The sequence below is a fragment of the Haemaphysalis longicornis genome, unplaced genomic scaffold (genome assembly GCF_048455015.1).
Source record: "Haemaphysalis longicornis isolate Haplotype H1 unplaced genomic scaffold, Haemaphysalis longicornis Haplotype H1 scaffold_303, whole genome shotgun sequence".
NCBI classification, from domain to species: Eukaryota; Metazoa; Arthropoda; class Arachnida; order Ixodida; family Ixodidae; genus Haemaphysalis; species Haemaphysalis longicornis.
The window spans coordinates 54,430-71,740 of NW_027526337.1; the positions used below are offsets into that span (position 1 = coordinate 54,430).

General features: G+C 47.4%; 1 protein-coding gene across 1 annotated transcript; it reads right to left on the reverse strand.

Moving 5' to 3' along the window:
• Positions 1-5,636: 5,636 nt before the first annotated feature.
• On the reverse strand, positions 5,637-16,588 carry LOC144177762 (uncharacterized). The gene is made up of 6 exons (XM_077705333.1): positions 16,290-16,588; positions 14,913-14,928; positions 12,571-12,709; positions 9,510-9,747; positions 8,795-8,944; positions 5,637-5,907 (listed from the first exon to the last, which is right to left on the reverse strand). The coding sequence occupies exons 1-6, from the start codon at positions 16,494-16,496 to the stop codon at positions 5,656-5,658; spliced, it is 1,002 nt and encodes a 333-aa protein (XP_077561459.1). The 5' UTR covers positions 16,497-16,588; the 3' UTR covers positions 5,637-5,655.
• Between the last annotated feature and the right edge of the window lie 723 nt (positions 16,589-17,311).

Consider the following 17,311-nt stretch of genomic DNA (forward strand, 5'->3'; position numbering starts at 1 on the left):
CGGAGTTGTCCTTATTGGGCAGCAAAAGAACGATTACTAACATTCTTTCCTACAACTTTCGGTTAAAGCGAACGACTTAAAAAAAAAGAAAGCCAGAATGTATGCTCTTAGAGGCAAAACTGACAAGCATTATCTGTGAGATAATAAAAATAATGGAGAGGTTCTCTGCTAAATTGTACGTTATCATCGTTAGGCATGAAAACAACGCTGGAACGGCTTACTTGGTTCGCGAGGTTGCAACAGTAGCTTAAGACGAGCGGTAAGGGAGCCTAAGGGCGTAAACGCAAGGAATTAAGGTGCAGGAGAAGACAGATAATTGTCGATCGCTGAAGGTATACGTGCGAGAGATCAGCTGAATTTTTTTTTTAATTCATAGGCTTTTCCACTATGTGAAAAGGCCGACCAGCGAGGCTGTGATGAAATTGTTCTAAAATGACGAAGTGATATATTGTATGTGCCAGCGAATAACTTTAGGCGTTATGCATATGGTTTTCCCTGTATTTATTTACCATCAGTTCATGTCCTTCGTTTTCCTACCTCACCCGTTCATAGCCGTCGCGTCATCGTTTACGCGCGGCGCTTCATAGTTCAGAGGCGCTCTTCTCGGGTTTGGGACGCTGCTCCCCGAATAAAGGGCCTTCTCGCCTTCAACTAAGCCTTCTCACCTGAGTCCATCAATATTTGCATGACTATGGCGAGAATGTGCGTGCGGCGGCAGGAAGCCGCTAGGACCGATCGCGTCGGTCGATAAGCCTGGCCCGTAGACCGCATCTACAATTGCGCCAGGTGCTACATACAGACGCTGCTCGAACGCGCAGGTTGCGGTGTAAATGCGAAGTTTGTCGAGCGAGAGCTCGTTTTTTCCCGCAAATAGAGCACAGTGAAGGCGCAAATTATGAGATGGCACCCGCCCGTACTCTTTCTGACCCCCCCCCCCCCCCCCCCTCTCGGAACGAACGTACGAATAGAGCTTTTAATTCTTGTTTGTCGATGCGACGGTGTACGCGCACGGACGCGAAAAAATTTGCGAGCGTAGCTATATACAGTTTGGCTGTAGGAATGGGAGAGCACTAGTTAACTATAAATATGTCGGTTGGAAATCTAGCTTCCATGGTACACAAAGCTGTCTGTCCGACTACTGAAAATATGAAAAACAGCTGAAGGAATGTTGGAAATGTCGCCACATTTGTCAGGGAAGCTCCTATAAAATCTGAAACTAATTGAGTTTGAAAGAAAATTTGTCGAATGTTCCCCGGGGGTGGTATTCGAACTTGGGTCATCTGTAATGCGTATCCTAAAGGGGAATCTGCAGCCGGTGTCTTGGCGAGCCGCGTTTCAGCGAGCGTGCCGCGTTCCACGCGCCCTTGGCATGGCACGTCAACGGGGTTAATAGCTGCCAGTGGCAGCGAAAATCTTATTATTGTTAATAAACGACTTTGTGAAATTTCTTACTACTCCGCCAGCATCTTTCAAATAGCTCCGTGCAACCCGAAGAAGGAGAAAAATTCTTTCCCCTTTTGTCGCCCTTGTCGTCAGTGGCCACCAGAAGGCAGATTGGCAGCCAGGCCAAGTAGGAGACGAAGAACGCTTCCAGCTGCTGTGGTCATAAAGTTTCATACTAGTAAATACTGGAGAATAATCTGGCGCTGCAATCGCGGGCTGCCGTGGGCGGTGCCATTGCAGCTGCGACGTTCCTCGCCTGCTTGGCTTAGCTAGCCATATGGCTTCTTTTTTGTCTCGAAGCCAAAATCAACAAAAAAAAAAAAAGGGGGAAACATTTTTTTCTTGTTCATCGTGCATGAAGATTCTCAATAATCCGTGATAAATAAATTTTTGGAGCTTCAAATTTACAATAACAAGACAAATTTGAATTATCTTTTACAGTAATATTGTTGCTTTTTTGAAGCCAGAACCAACTTTTCAGCCTGTTCTTGAACCATGTCAAGGACAAGGGGAACGTGCCTGCCCGTTACATGACGGGACGCTCACTAAACCGCGGCTACCCTAGACAGTGGCGCCAGTTTTCGCTCTAGTATATATTAGCGGGCCTGTTAGATTTACGAGCGTTCTGGCAGCCCGCGGGCTGCCAGAAGCTTGCTCTTGGGCACGAAGTTCCGTCGTGATTACGTTGTTCAAGCGCCTCGGGATACACCGGAAGCCGGGACCGAGAAATCTCATCTGCGACAAGCGCTGCTGCGGAGCAACTTTTTTTTCGGTCGTCTGCTACAGTTTCAGCGGCAAAATGTCGGACGACGCAAGAAGTGCGCTCGCTTCTCTCCCCGACGCGTTGTTTGCGGACCCCGGTCATCTTGAAGATGAAGAGTACGATTTCGAAGCCGATGTTTTCAATGTGTGCGTCGTCCTCGCGATGGTCTAGCGGGAAGAACGGCACCGCCTACCCGACCTACCTGGAGTTCGAGTTCAGGAGACAGTTTCGCCTGTCGCGGCGTACAGTGGCAGCCCTGTCCGCCGAATTTCAACACTCCGAATACTACCCCGAAGGCCTGCGAGGACGCCCCGAAATGTCTGCCCAGAAGACAGTTGTGATTGCCCTGTCGTAAATAGGTACACAGTGTACCATGTACATGATCGCGAATTAGGCGTGAGTGAGTCATCTGTTCACGCAGCAGTCTACCGAGTCATTGAATTTGTACATTTCTATCAGCGGACGGGAAATATTCTGGCCCGACTGAACAGTATTGGAGCTAAACAACCAGGCGTGCCACACTCTCGTTCGTCGAGGAAGCGCAGGACTGCCGGACATGATCGGCGCGATTTATGGGTGCTGCATTTCTAGACTCTCGGAGTCCGAAGGAAGCTACTACAATCGCAAGAAATTTCACTCCATCGTACACCAGGGGGTCTACAATGCGGACATGGTGCTCATCGCCGTGTTCGCTGGCTTTCCTGGCAGCGCCCACGACGCCAGAGTGCTGCGGGAGAGCTTTTCTTTTTTTTTTTTTTGCTTTCCGGAGGAATAAACGAAAACTTTCATTCATAACACCCGGATAGCCAATGTACTCACTTAGAACCCCTTACATGAAGTAATAAACACAGACATGCCTTCATCTAGAATTGCGACGCCGTCCTCGCCCACGAGCTCAAATAGGCCTTCCATGTCTGCCAGAAGACGAACCGCAAATGACCGTATAAGTAATTCCTTAAGCATAAACATTTCTAAAACGAAAGCAGTTTTATTTCGACCCTGAAACAAAACAATTCGTTTAACAATTGGGGCATGTAATGTGGAGCTGGTTAAAACGGTAAAAAATCTTGGGGTTGTCTTTCACGAACGTATGTTCTGGAATGCTCATGTTGACGCCATCTATTCAAAACTCTCTCGTAGTGTTGGCGTGTTGTGCCGCTTACGTTTCTTAATACCCCAAAATATAAAATTACTACTATATAATTATCTTTTCTGCTCAACATTACGGTATTGTTTTCTTGTATGGGGTACCACAACCGGTACAAATCTGGATAAGGTCCATAGACTTCATAAAAAGGCCGCTAGGGCAATTGAAAATGTAGCATATGACGAGCACACAGGCCCCATTTTTCAAAAATTAAAGATGATTCATGTACATGACTTGTACCATTTGGTATTGCTCGCGCGACACAAACTATATATCAAAAACAACGACCTATACTTAACGCAGCTCGCTGGATTAACAAACCGTCCTCGTGCCTACGATACTCGCTGCACGCACACATGGAGTATTCCCTACACACGCACTAACTACGGTCGACAAATGCTGAAATACACCCTACCGACCACATTAAATTCCTTTTGAGCTTGAAAACCTCATATTTATTATATAGTCCTGTCCATTGTGATGATGATTAGTGTTATTGCTAGAGACATTGAGAAATTTTGTTCGACTTAGCGTTACCCTGTCACTGGCTGTTTTATTGGAATGTACCTATGCCTGTTTGGTTTGGTTTAATAGATTCGATAGGTCTAAGCATGCCAGGAAATTGCTTTTGAATTGCTTTTAATTGTTTTTTATCTCGAACTCAATATGATTTTTAGTTCAATGTATGTATTATGACTAAGTGTGCCAGAAAATTGTTTTTTCTCCGAACGTACTTGTGCCTTTCCGTTTGGTACAATTATGGCAAATTGTACCATAAAACTGCTGTTGTAAAAAAAAGTTCCCTTTTATCTTCTTTGCATTAATCTGCCAAATTGTATGTCTGCTATACATGAATGTTCATTGCAACGGATGTTTGAACTGTATAAGGGACACAGGCCCCGTCAAGCCCAAGTTGGCTTTTTGACGTTGACTTTGACTTTGACCGTTTAGGCGCGAATCATGCATATGTCATTTCACTTCTCGTTCACAAAAACGGGTGTTGCAATGAGAAAAATGGACTGAAATGTGCGTAAAAGTGATTTTTCAGATTAAATAAATAAACTCCAAACCACCAAATCCGAAAGAAGGAAAAATATTCGCAATATTATTTTGAAACTCGCCGAGCCGCTCTCCTTTTGTCCTCTGCTAGCAGCGTCGTCTGCTATCTGCCAGATCGGTGCCCGCTCGCCGCCAGACCACGAACGCCCGTGCGGCTCTGGCAGCTTGCGGGGAGCCAGAAGTTGCCGACCCAGAAAAATCGAAGACGTTCTGGCGCCGCCGTAAGTGACGTTTTGGGCTGCCCGAGAAAAACGAATGACCGGCTCTCGCCTCTGGCAGCCCGCGGGCAGCCCCGGACAGCCAGAAGTGGAAAATCGAACAGGCCCTATGTGGCTGTGGTGGCAACAGGCACGCGATTGTAGCGCCGGATTTTCTTCCAGCATATGTTAGTACGAAACTCTTATGTAAGTAGTAAATTAGTTGTCAAGTCGGCCGTCTTTTGTCGGCTGCTTCCGGCGGTTGTTAGTTGGCGTGTCCTGCATGCCGCCACCTGGCCTCTTGGCTTCCGCTTTGTCCATGGTCGCCCAGCGGGCCCTCAGTACCTGCACACTCGGCGCACATGAAGACTGATTACCTGCGAGTTCTCCTGTTTGCAAGTGATCTTAACCACGTGGCCAGAGTCTGTTTTCTTCAGGAGATTTTGATGAGCTTCATCTGCCGACACCCGCGCAATCTGACTGATTTCGAAAAAAAAAATGTAATAAGTACAAAATTTCAAAGCGAATTCCTCACTTTTGCAGCTGCTGTGTCTTCATGCGGCAAAGCTACGTGCAATAACGCTATCCACTCCCAGCCTGTGTTAAGAGCTCAAATGAGGAACTGTCGGCTTTAGATGCGAAGCACTGGATAGGTTCCGGAAGAACACATACATCCGGTTCAGCGCCTCGTGAATTACTCACTTCATTCATTGAGGGTTGAGGAAAGCAGCGAGGATTATAATTTAGTATTCGGTAAAATAACTTTTGTCATTTATCGACCACCGGGCGTTGATATCTGAAGGTTATTATCATTAAAGTCGCCTCCTGTTACCTGCTTATACATGACACCCGAATGTGCTTACAACTGTACCTGCGTTGCTTTTCCCTCGTCCTTATCAAGAAGAGAGGTCATCAAATGCGACAACAACCAGATCTCGCTTCGCAATCACTCCAGGGTACCAAAATGAATACCAAGGTACAGAAGTTGAGGTGAAACAAGCACTTTAATGACGTCATTCAAGCTCGCTTTTATTAAAGGGCCCCTGCTAGTTCTTGCCCCCTCTACCTCCTTTAATTCTTTCCTCTTTCACTCTCACTTCCAGTTTTGTTGCTTTGACATCCCTCAGTATTCCCCTGGCCGTGTACGTGACTTCGTGTTCACCCGTCTGAGTCAGCTCTTCGAAATGCGGGGCCATATCGGCGACGGAATAGACGCGCTGATGGCCGCCGTTGTATACTCCTTTAAAGTCGGCGACGAAGTGGCCCCGAATCTTCACCTTCACCGTCCAGGGTAATTGCTGCATCACGTGACAAAGTAACAAAAAAGTAACAAATCAGTGGCCTCAAGATGTACACGCGGTGTAATTTATATCTAGCAGCAAACAACGTTTTGAAAAAAAAAAAAAAAAAAAGGCCGCGTATCTGTTCCTCTCGTTGCAAATGACGCCCAAAGACGATAGTCGACTGGCGCCCCTGCCAAGTAAAGGACTCCCTTCTCTTTCCCGCTCACCTCTCATGTTGTTCCTTTGCCGTCTCGTTCCACCCAAGATAGCACGCTAGAGGTTTGCTCAAGTTAATTTAAATTTACCGCGTTCCACTGCTCCAAGTAGGGTGTCTCGATGCCAGCGTTGCCGTACGGAGGAGATGCGCGTAAATTGAGACACCCTACTACAACGTTTATACATCCACGATGCCCTGCTCCACGTGCCTTCCAAGCGGAACGTGTAACCGATCTAGTGGAACCCTTCGTTGCTGTTGCCGACTCATTTCTGAAATGCCGCCAGGAGGAAGCGCTGGCAACAGCAGGCGACGGTTTTCTACCGTTGATGCACTATTTCATTTGCTATCGCAAGAACCTATCATCCATGAATTTGTAAGTGAAGGAACACTGAAAATATCACCGGTATTTATTTTCTGTCTTATATTTGCGTAATGTCCTGTTCTTGCTCAACAATGTTGACAAGTATGAACAGTGACACCTGACTTACACGTTTAGATTTGGCTGTGAGTGTATAAGACTATTGCGGAGAATATACTTCACTTAGGTCAGGTGGCTTGACAGACAGACCAAAATTTCTGTGTTTAAGTAGCCCAAGAAAGACTACCGTCTTTAAAGTACCGTTTGGACGAAGTGAGGGTTAACAAGCACAAGGCTGGACAGCTTCGAGATGACGGGAAGCAAGTGAGCGGAGCGTGCATTGATCAATCGTATAAGCCGAAAGGTTGCGTGGCACTGCTATGGGCCTATAAACACTAATACACACCAAGCACGCGACTATCGCTTGAGCGACCGCGGTGCACGTTTGTGCAAGGCGCTTATTCCAACATAATTACGCTGCCGCGTGTTTTACATCGTTGTATCAGAGCACGCGATTCCAACCTGCATCGATCACGTGCTCTTTCGGTCCCCGCGTACACGTAAAGTTGTTAATTATGCCGTCACTTAAACATGGGTAATAAAAACAATCGACCTAGATAACGATAGCGTAGGACAATCCGGATCATCGAACTGAGAAGCTGGTTTAACTTATGTATACCCGCAGCGTGCACGGGCTGTACATATGAGCATACCATGCGCGGGCGTACGCCGTCAGGGTACTTATCGCTGAAATGGTTATTTGTACTAATTGTTAACCTAATACGGCAAGCAATTCTTTGAGCCATCGGTATGCTTAAAGCTGCAGCCTTCCATTTCTTGTTTCTTCTCAAATTCGAGTCTCCCCCGTTGTGTAGAGTCTTGAAGCGGAAGACATGAAGACACTAAAAAAGTTTGTTTTATTCAAAGGAGTTGGTGGTTTATACTACCCTCAGCACTTATCCGGCAGCGAACGATGCTTCATTCACGGAGAAATAAAATAATTTAAGCTAAAATTTCAATCCTCCCGCTGCATTGAATGTTTCGTGACGTTATCTGGGCAGCTACCTCAAACGAAAGTTAGTATGTCGACTAAGGCTGCCGCACTCCGCAAAACGCCCCTTTTCTTACCGTCAGCCTGCCTAGATAGCGCAGCGTTACCGCTCAAGGAGCGCTGTTCGCACTCTTTTTCTGACCGGGCTTGTATACCTGCAGTGTCTCATCCGGGCAGCTCGTTTCCTCTCCCTTAAAGTTACTGTTACCGTTCTTCGTTCAACGGACCTTTTAGCCGACCCAAGTTTGCTTTCAAGTTCTTTAGTAAGGCGCCAAATTTTCCCTCCTTATGTCATCACTGATCACCGGCAGGACCCATAATGGTAAACGCGCGCACATTCCCCCTTTACCCCCCCCCCCCCCTCTCTTTTTTGATGGAAGCGAAGTGTATGTGTAGTGTACTGCTAAAACCGTCGGGTCGAACCGCCTCGAGTCCTGAAGGAAATAATGGGCCAGATCACTACCAATATGCGGGGTGGGCACTTTTGAATCGTATTCGTCGGCGGCAATTGACGGCTTTTGCATAAACTCGGCATTGCAGCAATTTCCAAACCGTTTTCTTGTGGGATGGCATCACCGCCACCGACGCCTTCATAACGGCCCAAGCCGCGGTTACATGGTTACAACACAAGCGCTTGCGGCGTCGACGTCATGAAAAGGCAGGATTCGCTCAGAAGCACGGATGAAAGAAAAGCTTTGGAGAGAAGCCGGTAACGCCAGGTTAGGCGGCTTCTGTGTTTTGCTTCTATTTTGCGCACACTTGCCTCCTCCGCTGTCTGTGCTCGCTCCACTGTCGTCTACTCCGATCTACGCCCGGCGACCATTGGGCTCCGCCGTAACGTAGAGCCTCGGTGGGCCCGCTTTTGCCGCTGTTGCTACGACGCGGCTGCCAGCGACGTTCGGGAGAGCGTGAAGCAGCCACGTTACTACCTCCACACTCCTCCCAATGCCCAGGTGGCTGCCCTCTGCTACGCTTTCTCTCCTCCATGCTGGGAAGCCACAGTAAAGTCACTGCGCGAACAGTGCTTCGACGTGCACCCTTGTACCTATAGCTCGCCGCAATGCGCAGCTGTGAAGCGCAGCCATGTTGCCGCGGCTGTGAAATTTGCTCGCCTCACTGGCGTGGCATAGTGAAGATTTCGATATGTCACACACCCAGCCGCCTCTGAGAAGGGGACCTTTTGTCTCATGCGGGCTGCCCGCTAAAATTCAACGTCTGCTAGTCAGGGTCTACTACACTGGAAATGTGGGGAGTGTTGATGCGCGTCGCAGCTTACCGTTTCTACAGTGGTGGCCAACCACGTGACGGTGACCCTTCTTTTCGGCGGCACTGTGATGTTCACGGCGAGTGAAACATCTTCTTTGGTGACGTCCACTTCTGTTTTCACCTTGTGCAGGATGACTTCTAGTCCCCAGCCGGCGCTGATCTGCGCAGGTTTGACGAGACGACACAGTAAACTCTAGTATTCCATTTGCGCGAGGGTGAAGTTTTTGAATGCCTCTCTACATACACACGAGCAGTGCACCACACACGGGCAATGCCCGTGTAATCTCCATCTGTAATCTCCATCTGTGTAATCTCCATCTGCAATCTAAGTGCCGGGCCGATTGACCGACCTATTGCTAGTGTGCTATTGTAGGTTCTCGGGTTCATTTTTCAACTGGAGCGAATATTTGTTTGTTTCGTTGTTAGTTCAGGGTGCTATAAAAGTAGACATATTAGTGGCGGTAGGATTAATCAACTGAACACTGCGTTGTCGGAAGCAGTTAACGAGCTTTTACTGTATAAGGTTTCTGTGAGCTGTAGATGAAGCCCACCACACGGTTCTGAGAACCATTCGTACCTGCGAAGTTAGATCGCTGAGTGATTAGCAGTGACGTCTGTTTACCGCTGGTTTTTATTCCATTCAAACATGTACCAACTAGCCCAGTCCAACGCCTTGGTACCCAGAATATAGTACCTTCGGGCCGGAAGCACAGACACGAGCTTACCTTGACAAAGCCAGGTATGCCGCCCTCGATGGTGCACGTCGAGTTGCTCTCGAACCCTTTGAAGGTCTCGAGGGAGCTGCTCTTAACCACCTGCTTGTACTCGCTCACCTCCAGCGTCGTGTTGTGTTTCGTCTTACCCTCCAGTGTTGTCTCGTACAGTCTCTGGACTTTCGTACTTCCGGGCTTGGTTATCAGTTGGCCGAACTCCATATTACCGATCTCGACTATGAGCTGGTACCTGCGTGTTTAGTTGATCGAAACATTTGAACTTGGTTGCTTGTTACTTGGCTGTGTGTGACACACTATACTCGTGAATATTTGCGCCTCTTAAAGGAGCCATGCAGACAAACCACAAGTTAGGTTCATTAGAAAGATTGCCTCGTTAGAATGATACTCAACCCACTTTTAACGTACACTTCGCTCAAATAAGCTACATAATTAGGAAAAATGGGAATGGCCATGCGACCCACTTCCCGCAACAGAACTTATGATGTCATACCAGCCAGCTCTGCGATTGACGGAGGGCGGCAAAAACAAACGCAAATTACGCAGAGCTTACACGCTTGCAGAACGAGCTATTTGCGCTTAAATTTAGGCCACATTCTTTTTAAAGCCGCAAGTATGGTGGGACAAGCAGTGGAAGTTATGAAATCGCACGTAAACACAGAAGTACCGATGCGTACTGCTGTTGGTATTGAGCGCACTATGCTTGGTTTAGCTGCACATCACTGCGGTGCTTTGGGGTTGTCTCAGGCGACACTGGCCGATTGACGCAGGCAACGGTGTCTTACGTGACCATATTTGTCGAGCGAGCGCAATGTTTCACGAAACGATTATTTTCTCCCTGAACAAGAACAAGCCAGGTTTAAACACGGTCAAAAACAAACCAAAGGCATAAAACGGCTTGCCGCGGCGGGGTGGCGCCATCTAGGTTCACTAAAGGTAAACAACGCTTCGCATTCGGCTGTCAGTTCCTGTGATGTCATTGCAGACCATGAAAACACACGATTTAGCGTAAAAATGAAAAAATTAAATCAAATTGATTAATTTCACAGTGAATAAAACATCGTTTGCATCCGGGCAAGCGCTGGGGGCACTATAAAACACGAAATATTTCGAATAAAACGGACATATTTTGTCTGCATGTCCCCTTTAAGCTATGTGTTCGCGCTCTTTTCTAGCATCAATCCATAAAACGACCACATTCCAAATGGAAATGCCAATTTTTCACGCGGGGTAATTATTCATGCGCCGTGCGTCTGTCATTATTTATGTTACGCGTAACATGTACACCCCCGTGTTCAACTTTTTGAACAATTTTCAGGCATTTCTTAGAGACCCAAGTGCCGCAGCGCTTTTTCTCGGTTTTTCAGATTGCGCCATCGTCGACGTGAACTGCAAATAAATCTGCGAACATGGTCACTGCGAAATCCAGGCTTCGGAGATGGTCTCACTTCACCTTGTTACCGGGCACTTCTGCGCGGGGAATGCTGGGTAAATTCGCCGCGCCATCTACAGTGTCCTCCGTGATTAAAACCCTCCGTCCCCCCCATCCCTCCCCCCCGCTGCCTCCGCCGCGTTGGGATTTCGTTGTCTCACACGCCACGAAAGAGCTTTGCTTTAAAAGGAGTGCACAACGAGGTGAACTGAGGAACAAAAAAAAATCAAGGCACATTCAGGGGCCTTGTTCACGCTGTTAACTTTCAAGCTATGCCTCAACTGGCTCAGCAACCTTGAAACTCATTTAAACAAGGACAACAGTGACGATGAACGCTTCCGTTCTCGTTATTATGGCACATCTCAAGACTTAGAAGGAAGACACGACACGATACGACAGAAGACACGACACGACAGGAGGAAGACTCAAGACAAGGAATATGTATGGCCGGTATTCAATGGCGTGGAATGCATGCAGGCAATCATGCGAGTGCGCCGCCATATCTGTGGCCAAGCGTCTGTCGCTAGGCGACGTTGTGCGCACGGCCCGCAGATCAGGCACCCCTCTTCTCCTCCGTGCAACCGTGTGAGTGCGCCGTCACTCGTTACGTCGGGCTCCGCGGGATGGCGGCACTTGTCCATGTCCGTGGCGCATCGGCCATGTCTGTGGCCGTGTTCAGTGTTGCCAAGCGGAGAAATTGACCGCTAAACTTTTCAACGAATACCGTCTATACATAATCCGTGTTTTCACGATTCTAACGCGCCCCCGATTGTAACGCTCAGGTAAACTTACGAAGGAAATTTCGAAAAAATTACTTCACGCTGATTATACTGGACAGATTTAGAATTGGATTTTGGGAGGAATTCGTGTCCATTGCAATGCTGGTGGCCGCTTTCAAGCTGATTTAGGCTTCGATTGTAACGCGCACATAAATTTGAAGGCTGATTTTAGCAAAAAAGGGTGCGTGTAATAGAATCGTGCAAATGTTGTGAAGCCGCGGCTTCGTCGTTGCAGTATGTGGGTCCGTTAATGTACAGCGTGCAACAACTGCAACCGGAAGCTACAAAACAAAGAAACGCACCAAAATGCGGTGTTTTCGCTTCGTTATGTGAGAATGGCAGGACTTGCTTCGTGGTGCTGTAGAGTGCAGCCATCTTGAAAGTTACTGTTAGTGTATTCTTGCTTTTCGTCATCCCACAAGTCATGAAACGTTGACGTTCTTACAAATTTTTGAACTTTTGTACAAGATTGAACAAGATTTTGAATTTTTGACCACGATCAACTAAGCTGTACCCTGTAGAGTGCGGTCATCTTGACAGTTACTGTTAGAGTGCGGTCATGTTGTTAGTTACTGTTAGAGTGTTTCGTGGTATTCGTCATCCACAAGTCATGAAACGTTTACGTTTTTACTAATTTTTGAACTTTTGAACAAGTTCTTGTTCAATCTTGAACAAGATTTCGAATTTTGACAATATTGACCCATGACAATATTGCAAGACACCAGTTTCCTGTATGGCTAACATTTACACGATACAGGCAAAATGAATGATCCTCCTACGGCTTCTTTTCTATGTGCTGACGGCTGGGACAGCGACACGGAGGGAAAAAAAGAATATTTCGTACTCCCTGTTAGTCCTTCGCTTTCGGTTCTCAGTCTTGTTGAACCAGAGGTCGACCCAGTTGAGTACGTAGCCAGCTTTTGCCGCCATTTCCCTGGCAAATAATTCCGCTTCTTTGTCCAGTCTGAACATTTCATGCCTGCCTGCAATAGGGCACAGCTTTCTTGTGAGCTCAGCCATTAGCAATTATCAATAAGCAAATGAACTAATCTGCGCATTATTATTTTCTAATACCGAAACGGGCGTCTCTGTCCAGAAAGAACAGTGTGCCGAATAGTCCCTACTGACTCAACGCCCTGTACGAAACGAGTTACCTGAAAAACCGGAGCCGTGCCTTCGGCGTTCATCATGTCTGAGTTCCTCGCTTTATCGCTTTATGTTTTTCGTTTAGGTGCGCCGTCGGGGCTTTCATTTTTCTTCCATTGCACATGTATGTCCGCGGCGTACCTTTTCTGCAGATTTTTTTCCTGGAGTGACTAGGGATTTCTTTGTCCTTTTAAACTGGTACTTCGTTACAAACTTGGTAGTGATGGTATTGGACAAATGCGGTGCTGTTTCTCATTTGACATTCGTTTGACATTCCCATTTAATCGACATTCCTCCCTACATAGATACGCCGCGCCGGAGTGTTACTTTCGTAAATGCTCCCCGAGCCGCCGTAAACCTGAGACTTCCCCCAAGAGCCGAAAACGCTGATTGGCTGCAGCATTTGACGGAACCCGCCAATAGCAGCGCTGTAGTCTGCAGCGCCAGCTGCGTCATCGAGGCTACGTCAGAGGCAAAAAAGCTATGTCAAAGCTCCGTTGAATGGTGGCAAGACTTCACATGTAAACAAGGAAAGAAAAGAACGCTCATCTAGCGATAGCGCGCTTGAAATCACGACCTATTTAGGGCCCCTTTAAAGCGGCGTAAACACAAAATACAGGTTGGGTTCATTGAACAAGACTGCTTTCTCCCGATAACGACGATGCGAATGTTATCGAAAACTTTAGAAAAACATCTCTATATTAAGAAAACAGCTGAAGCAGTGGCGACTCGCCAGACACTTTCTTTCCTGATCCACGTGACATCACAAGATTTTTTAGCACGAAAGTGTTTTATTCCTGGATACACCAAGATTTCAGGGATGTCGTATCCGTCACGGAAATGACGCCAGAACAACGAAGCAAGATGCCTGTAAAGGGTCTTCTTGAGAGGAAGCAACCTTTAATACTAAAGAGACGTTATACTTGGGTTGTTCGTTTTCGGGTTTTACATTTTAACACGAAAGTGTTTTCTGCCGGGATACCCCAAGATTTTAGTGACGTCATATCCGTCACGGAAATGACGCCAGACACCTTTGCCGAAGCGACCCGCCAGCAGGACGTCACTCGCCAAGCATACCCACAAGACCGTCGCCAAGCCGCAAATCATGCTCAGCTGCAGATTTCGCTGCACATTTCACTTTCGTGCTTTACCGATGCCTATGACCGAGGAATCAGCCACAGTTTTTTTTTTTCGCGCTATTGGCAGCCGCCGACAAAATTTATCACCTGAATGCTAACGTGCAGCTGATACACTGATAACCGCATTTTCAGTGTTTTCCAATTTCGTCACTCTTAGCTGATGTCGGGCTGCGCAAAAACTTGGAAGTTCTTATTTATGTCTTACGTTTCTCGGTATAAAAAAATTACGCCCACCTCCCCTCGCGGGAACCCTGGTGTGATGCGACGCTGAGGGGGGTTCAAGCGCAAGCGGAGAGCAACCATCGACCGAAAGGCCGCCGGAGAGCGGCACACCGGTTATATGCGCAGCGCGCCCGAAGGAGAGGAGACCGCGGAGAGAGAGAGTACTGCACATGCGCAGCACCGCGCGCAGCGCCGCCCACCGGCGGAGTGAAAGCGCGCTGCAGGCCGCACATTCGCAGATGTTGAGAGAGAGTGTTCGCTCTCACCTGGGCACGCGCCGGCGCCAGTGCGTCTGCCGCGGCTATGACGCAACACAATCCAACACAATCCACTTTAATCCAAGCCAAGCCAAGCCAATCCAATCCAATCGAATGCCCCTCGCGAGAGAGTGTTCGCTATCGGAGAGGAGAGGGGGTGAGCGGAGGAGAGTGCGGACGCCGACGACGACGACGGACGCACGCAGGAAGGACAGGGCCGCCGACAAGAGATGTGCTCTCAGCGTCGCATCTAAAAAATTGTCTTTCGTGGCTTGAATAGAGCTGAGTAAGTTACTTAGGGGTAGTCCTTTCAAGCTGAACGAAACTGTATTTTGTCTTCATGGCCTCTTTAGGTATTAGCGAACACTTCGACTTGCCCTTCGCTGCCTTCCGATTCGTTCCAGGCCGCCGAGCATACTTACCTTGTGTTGCGTCCACCTGGAACAAAAACCAGAGGTTCTATGTAGTACATGCTTTCTTTGTGCGTTTGCTTGTGTGTGTGTGTGTGGGTGTGTGCGCGCGCGATTTCTTGTGCGTGTGCGTGCACTACACAGGGTGCTTCAGGCATGAACTATACTTTAATAGAGACCGCCACAGCTCCAAACATTATCTGCGTGCATGCTTGCGCGTTCGCACATGTGCGCCCACACGCAGTGCAGGCGTAAAAATAAAATTCATGGGATGTCAGTAATTAGATTCCTCCGTAAAAATTATGTCAGCCTTTTGCGTGAAAGCGATTCCGCATCAGCGCGGAGAGCAACATTTTCTAACAGCGGAGCAGTTGTACAAGCCGCGTAAGTTCGGTGTTGCAGAAAAAAAATACCTGGGAAATAATGCGGAGCACTTGAGAGCGCGTGTCTCGCGGTGAACGCCGAGCGTTCCCGGCACGCGCAGTGGCTTTAACAAACAAAACAAAAAAAAAATACTCCAGCGCTGTCGTCAAGCGCTACCGCCGATGTAATGCTTGGCATGCGGAACTCGACGACATGATGCATCTGACAATGACTACTACTAGCACAGTGCAAAGCAACAACGGAGCATGTCGAAAAACAATTTCAAACTTGTACAAATGCTTGGTGATGTGTCCTTCAGTGCTTACATAGAAAGAAATCCTGCACCTTCGCTAGGCTTCAAGCCTTGCGCGACAAAGCTAGCTTCGCCAGTTGAGCTGGTAGAAGTCAACAATGCTTAGGATGACTTAGCATCCTCCACTCGGTGCCGTGAAGAAGACGAAAACCTCTTCGATGCATATTACAACGATTACTAGCACCGCAACTATGCAAACAAACAATGATACCGAACCTTAACTGTGTGTCCGGCAATGCTCACCAACAACAGCTTTACCATTAAAGTCTTGTGCGAGAGTGCAACCTTCCTTGATATTTTTTTAGTTCTCATTTGCCCTTAAAAGTAATAATAATAATAATAATAATAATAATAATAATAATAATAATAATAAACAATTTACATTAACTGATGGAGGAGACCGTGGGCAAAGGCTGCATGAAAGACATGCAGCTTGACAAACAGCCTCGCGGCCCTTATACATAGCACCAGGGGAACTATACATTGAAAATACTAACTCCAGCGTGAACACTAGGATAGCAGGAGAAAGAAAAAGAATTATTAACGATGTGGCCTGTACAACTGACGAGCTCAAATCAGTAGCAGATTACTCACAATATACTTCGCGAGAGTCGGTACCGTGTGTGACATTTTTTCCCGTGGCCCATGTTACACGCTCTAGCCCCACCTTCCACTGCTCCTTGTAAAGAAAAAAAATGCGAATGAGGACTTACCGGTGCTGTTGACATGGCTCCCAGGAGGAACAGAACCACAAGCCTGGCCACTTGTCGAGTCGACATTATACCATTGTCGCCACTAACCGATGTTGTCACGCCAGCCGCCACTTCGGCGATCATATCCAGCACATCGTGAGAAGGCATCCTGTGTCCGACACTTGTTATCGGTGCTGTTCGGAATCGTTTCCCTCGAACAGCTTTCATTATTATCCTAGCTTTTTACAATAGTTAACATAAAAATGTAACGCCTATAAGGGAAACCTAGCACTTTAGCCACGAGTCAAATCGCTCATAGATGCTCTGATGCTTCGTACATTTACATTTCAAGCAGTGCCTTTCTTATTTTCACGTGCAAGCCTCAGTAGGTTGCGCACACACCTTGGCCGCGATGCCTGCGTAACGCCTTTTCGCGCTTTTTGCTTCCATTGCGATAACTTGCGTTGCCCCAGCGCTTCGCCGAACAGGAAAGCGAGGTTATTTGGCCCTCGCGGATTTCATTCTTTTTTTATTTTTCCTTGCTTTCACGTGCGTGAAAAAAGAAAAGAAAGGGTAGCTGAATAATGAATGTTCCGCCAGAGGAAACAAACTTCAGGTGTTTTCATACGCACCTTTCGCCTCCTGAGCATTTTTGAGTCGTATTGTGATTCATCCTTTTGTAGTCGTGTTAGTGACTTTAAATACTCTGAGTTGGTGTCGTTTTTTCATATAAGGAATAAACAGAACACCACTGATTGTCTTCTATGGCTGGCTGCTACGGGGAGACACTTCCAGAGTGGCCGAGTGTGAAGGCGATATTTGTAGACGGATGATAAACGAATGAACTTAACCTGTTCTGGCATCGGACCCCATGTTAACGCCGATTACTCAGATATTCATATCGTTATGTGGGCTAGGGGACTGAAAAGTTGTATCAGGCGCAGCGCCACTTCAGTTAGTGTACAGATAGATAGTTCGCTTGCTAATTAGAGTTGTATAAAATAAAGGTACTGATATAAATCATGTCTGCTGTTAGGTTGAAA

Coding starts and splice junctions, on each gene's coding strand:
- LOC144177762 (XM_077705333.1), bottom strand. CDS start 16,496: ATGAAAGCTGTTCGAGGGAAACGATTCCGAACAGCACCGATAACAAGT. Junction 9,748..12,570: donor AAGCGAAGGACTAACAGGGA/GTACGAAATATT, acceptor CTAAACACGCAG/GTACCAGCTCATAGTCGAGA. Junction 5,908..8,794: donor TGGCCACCACTGTAGAAACG/GTAAGCTGCGAC, acceptor CACGTGATGCAG/CAATTACCCTGGACGGTGAA.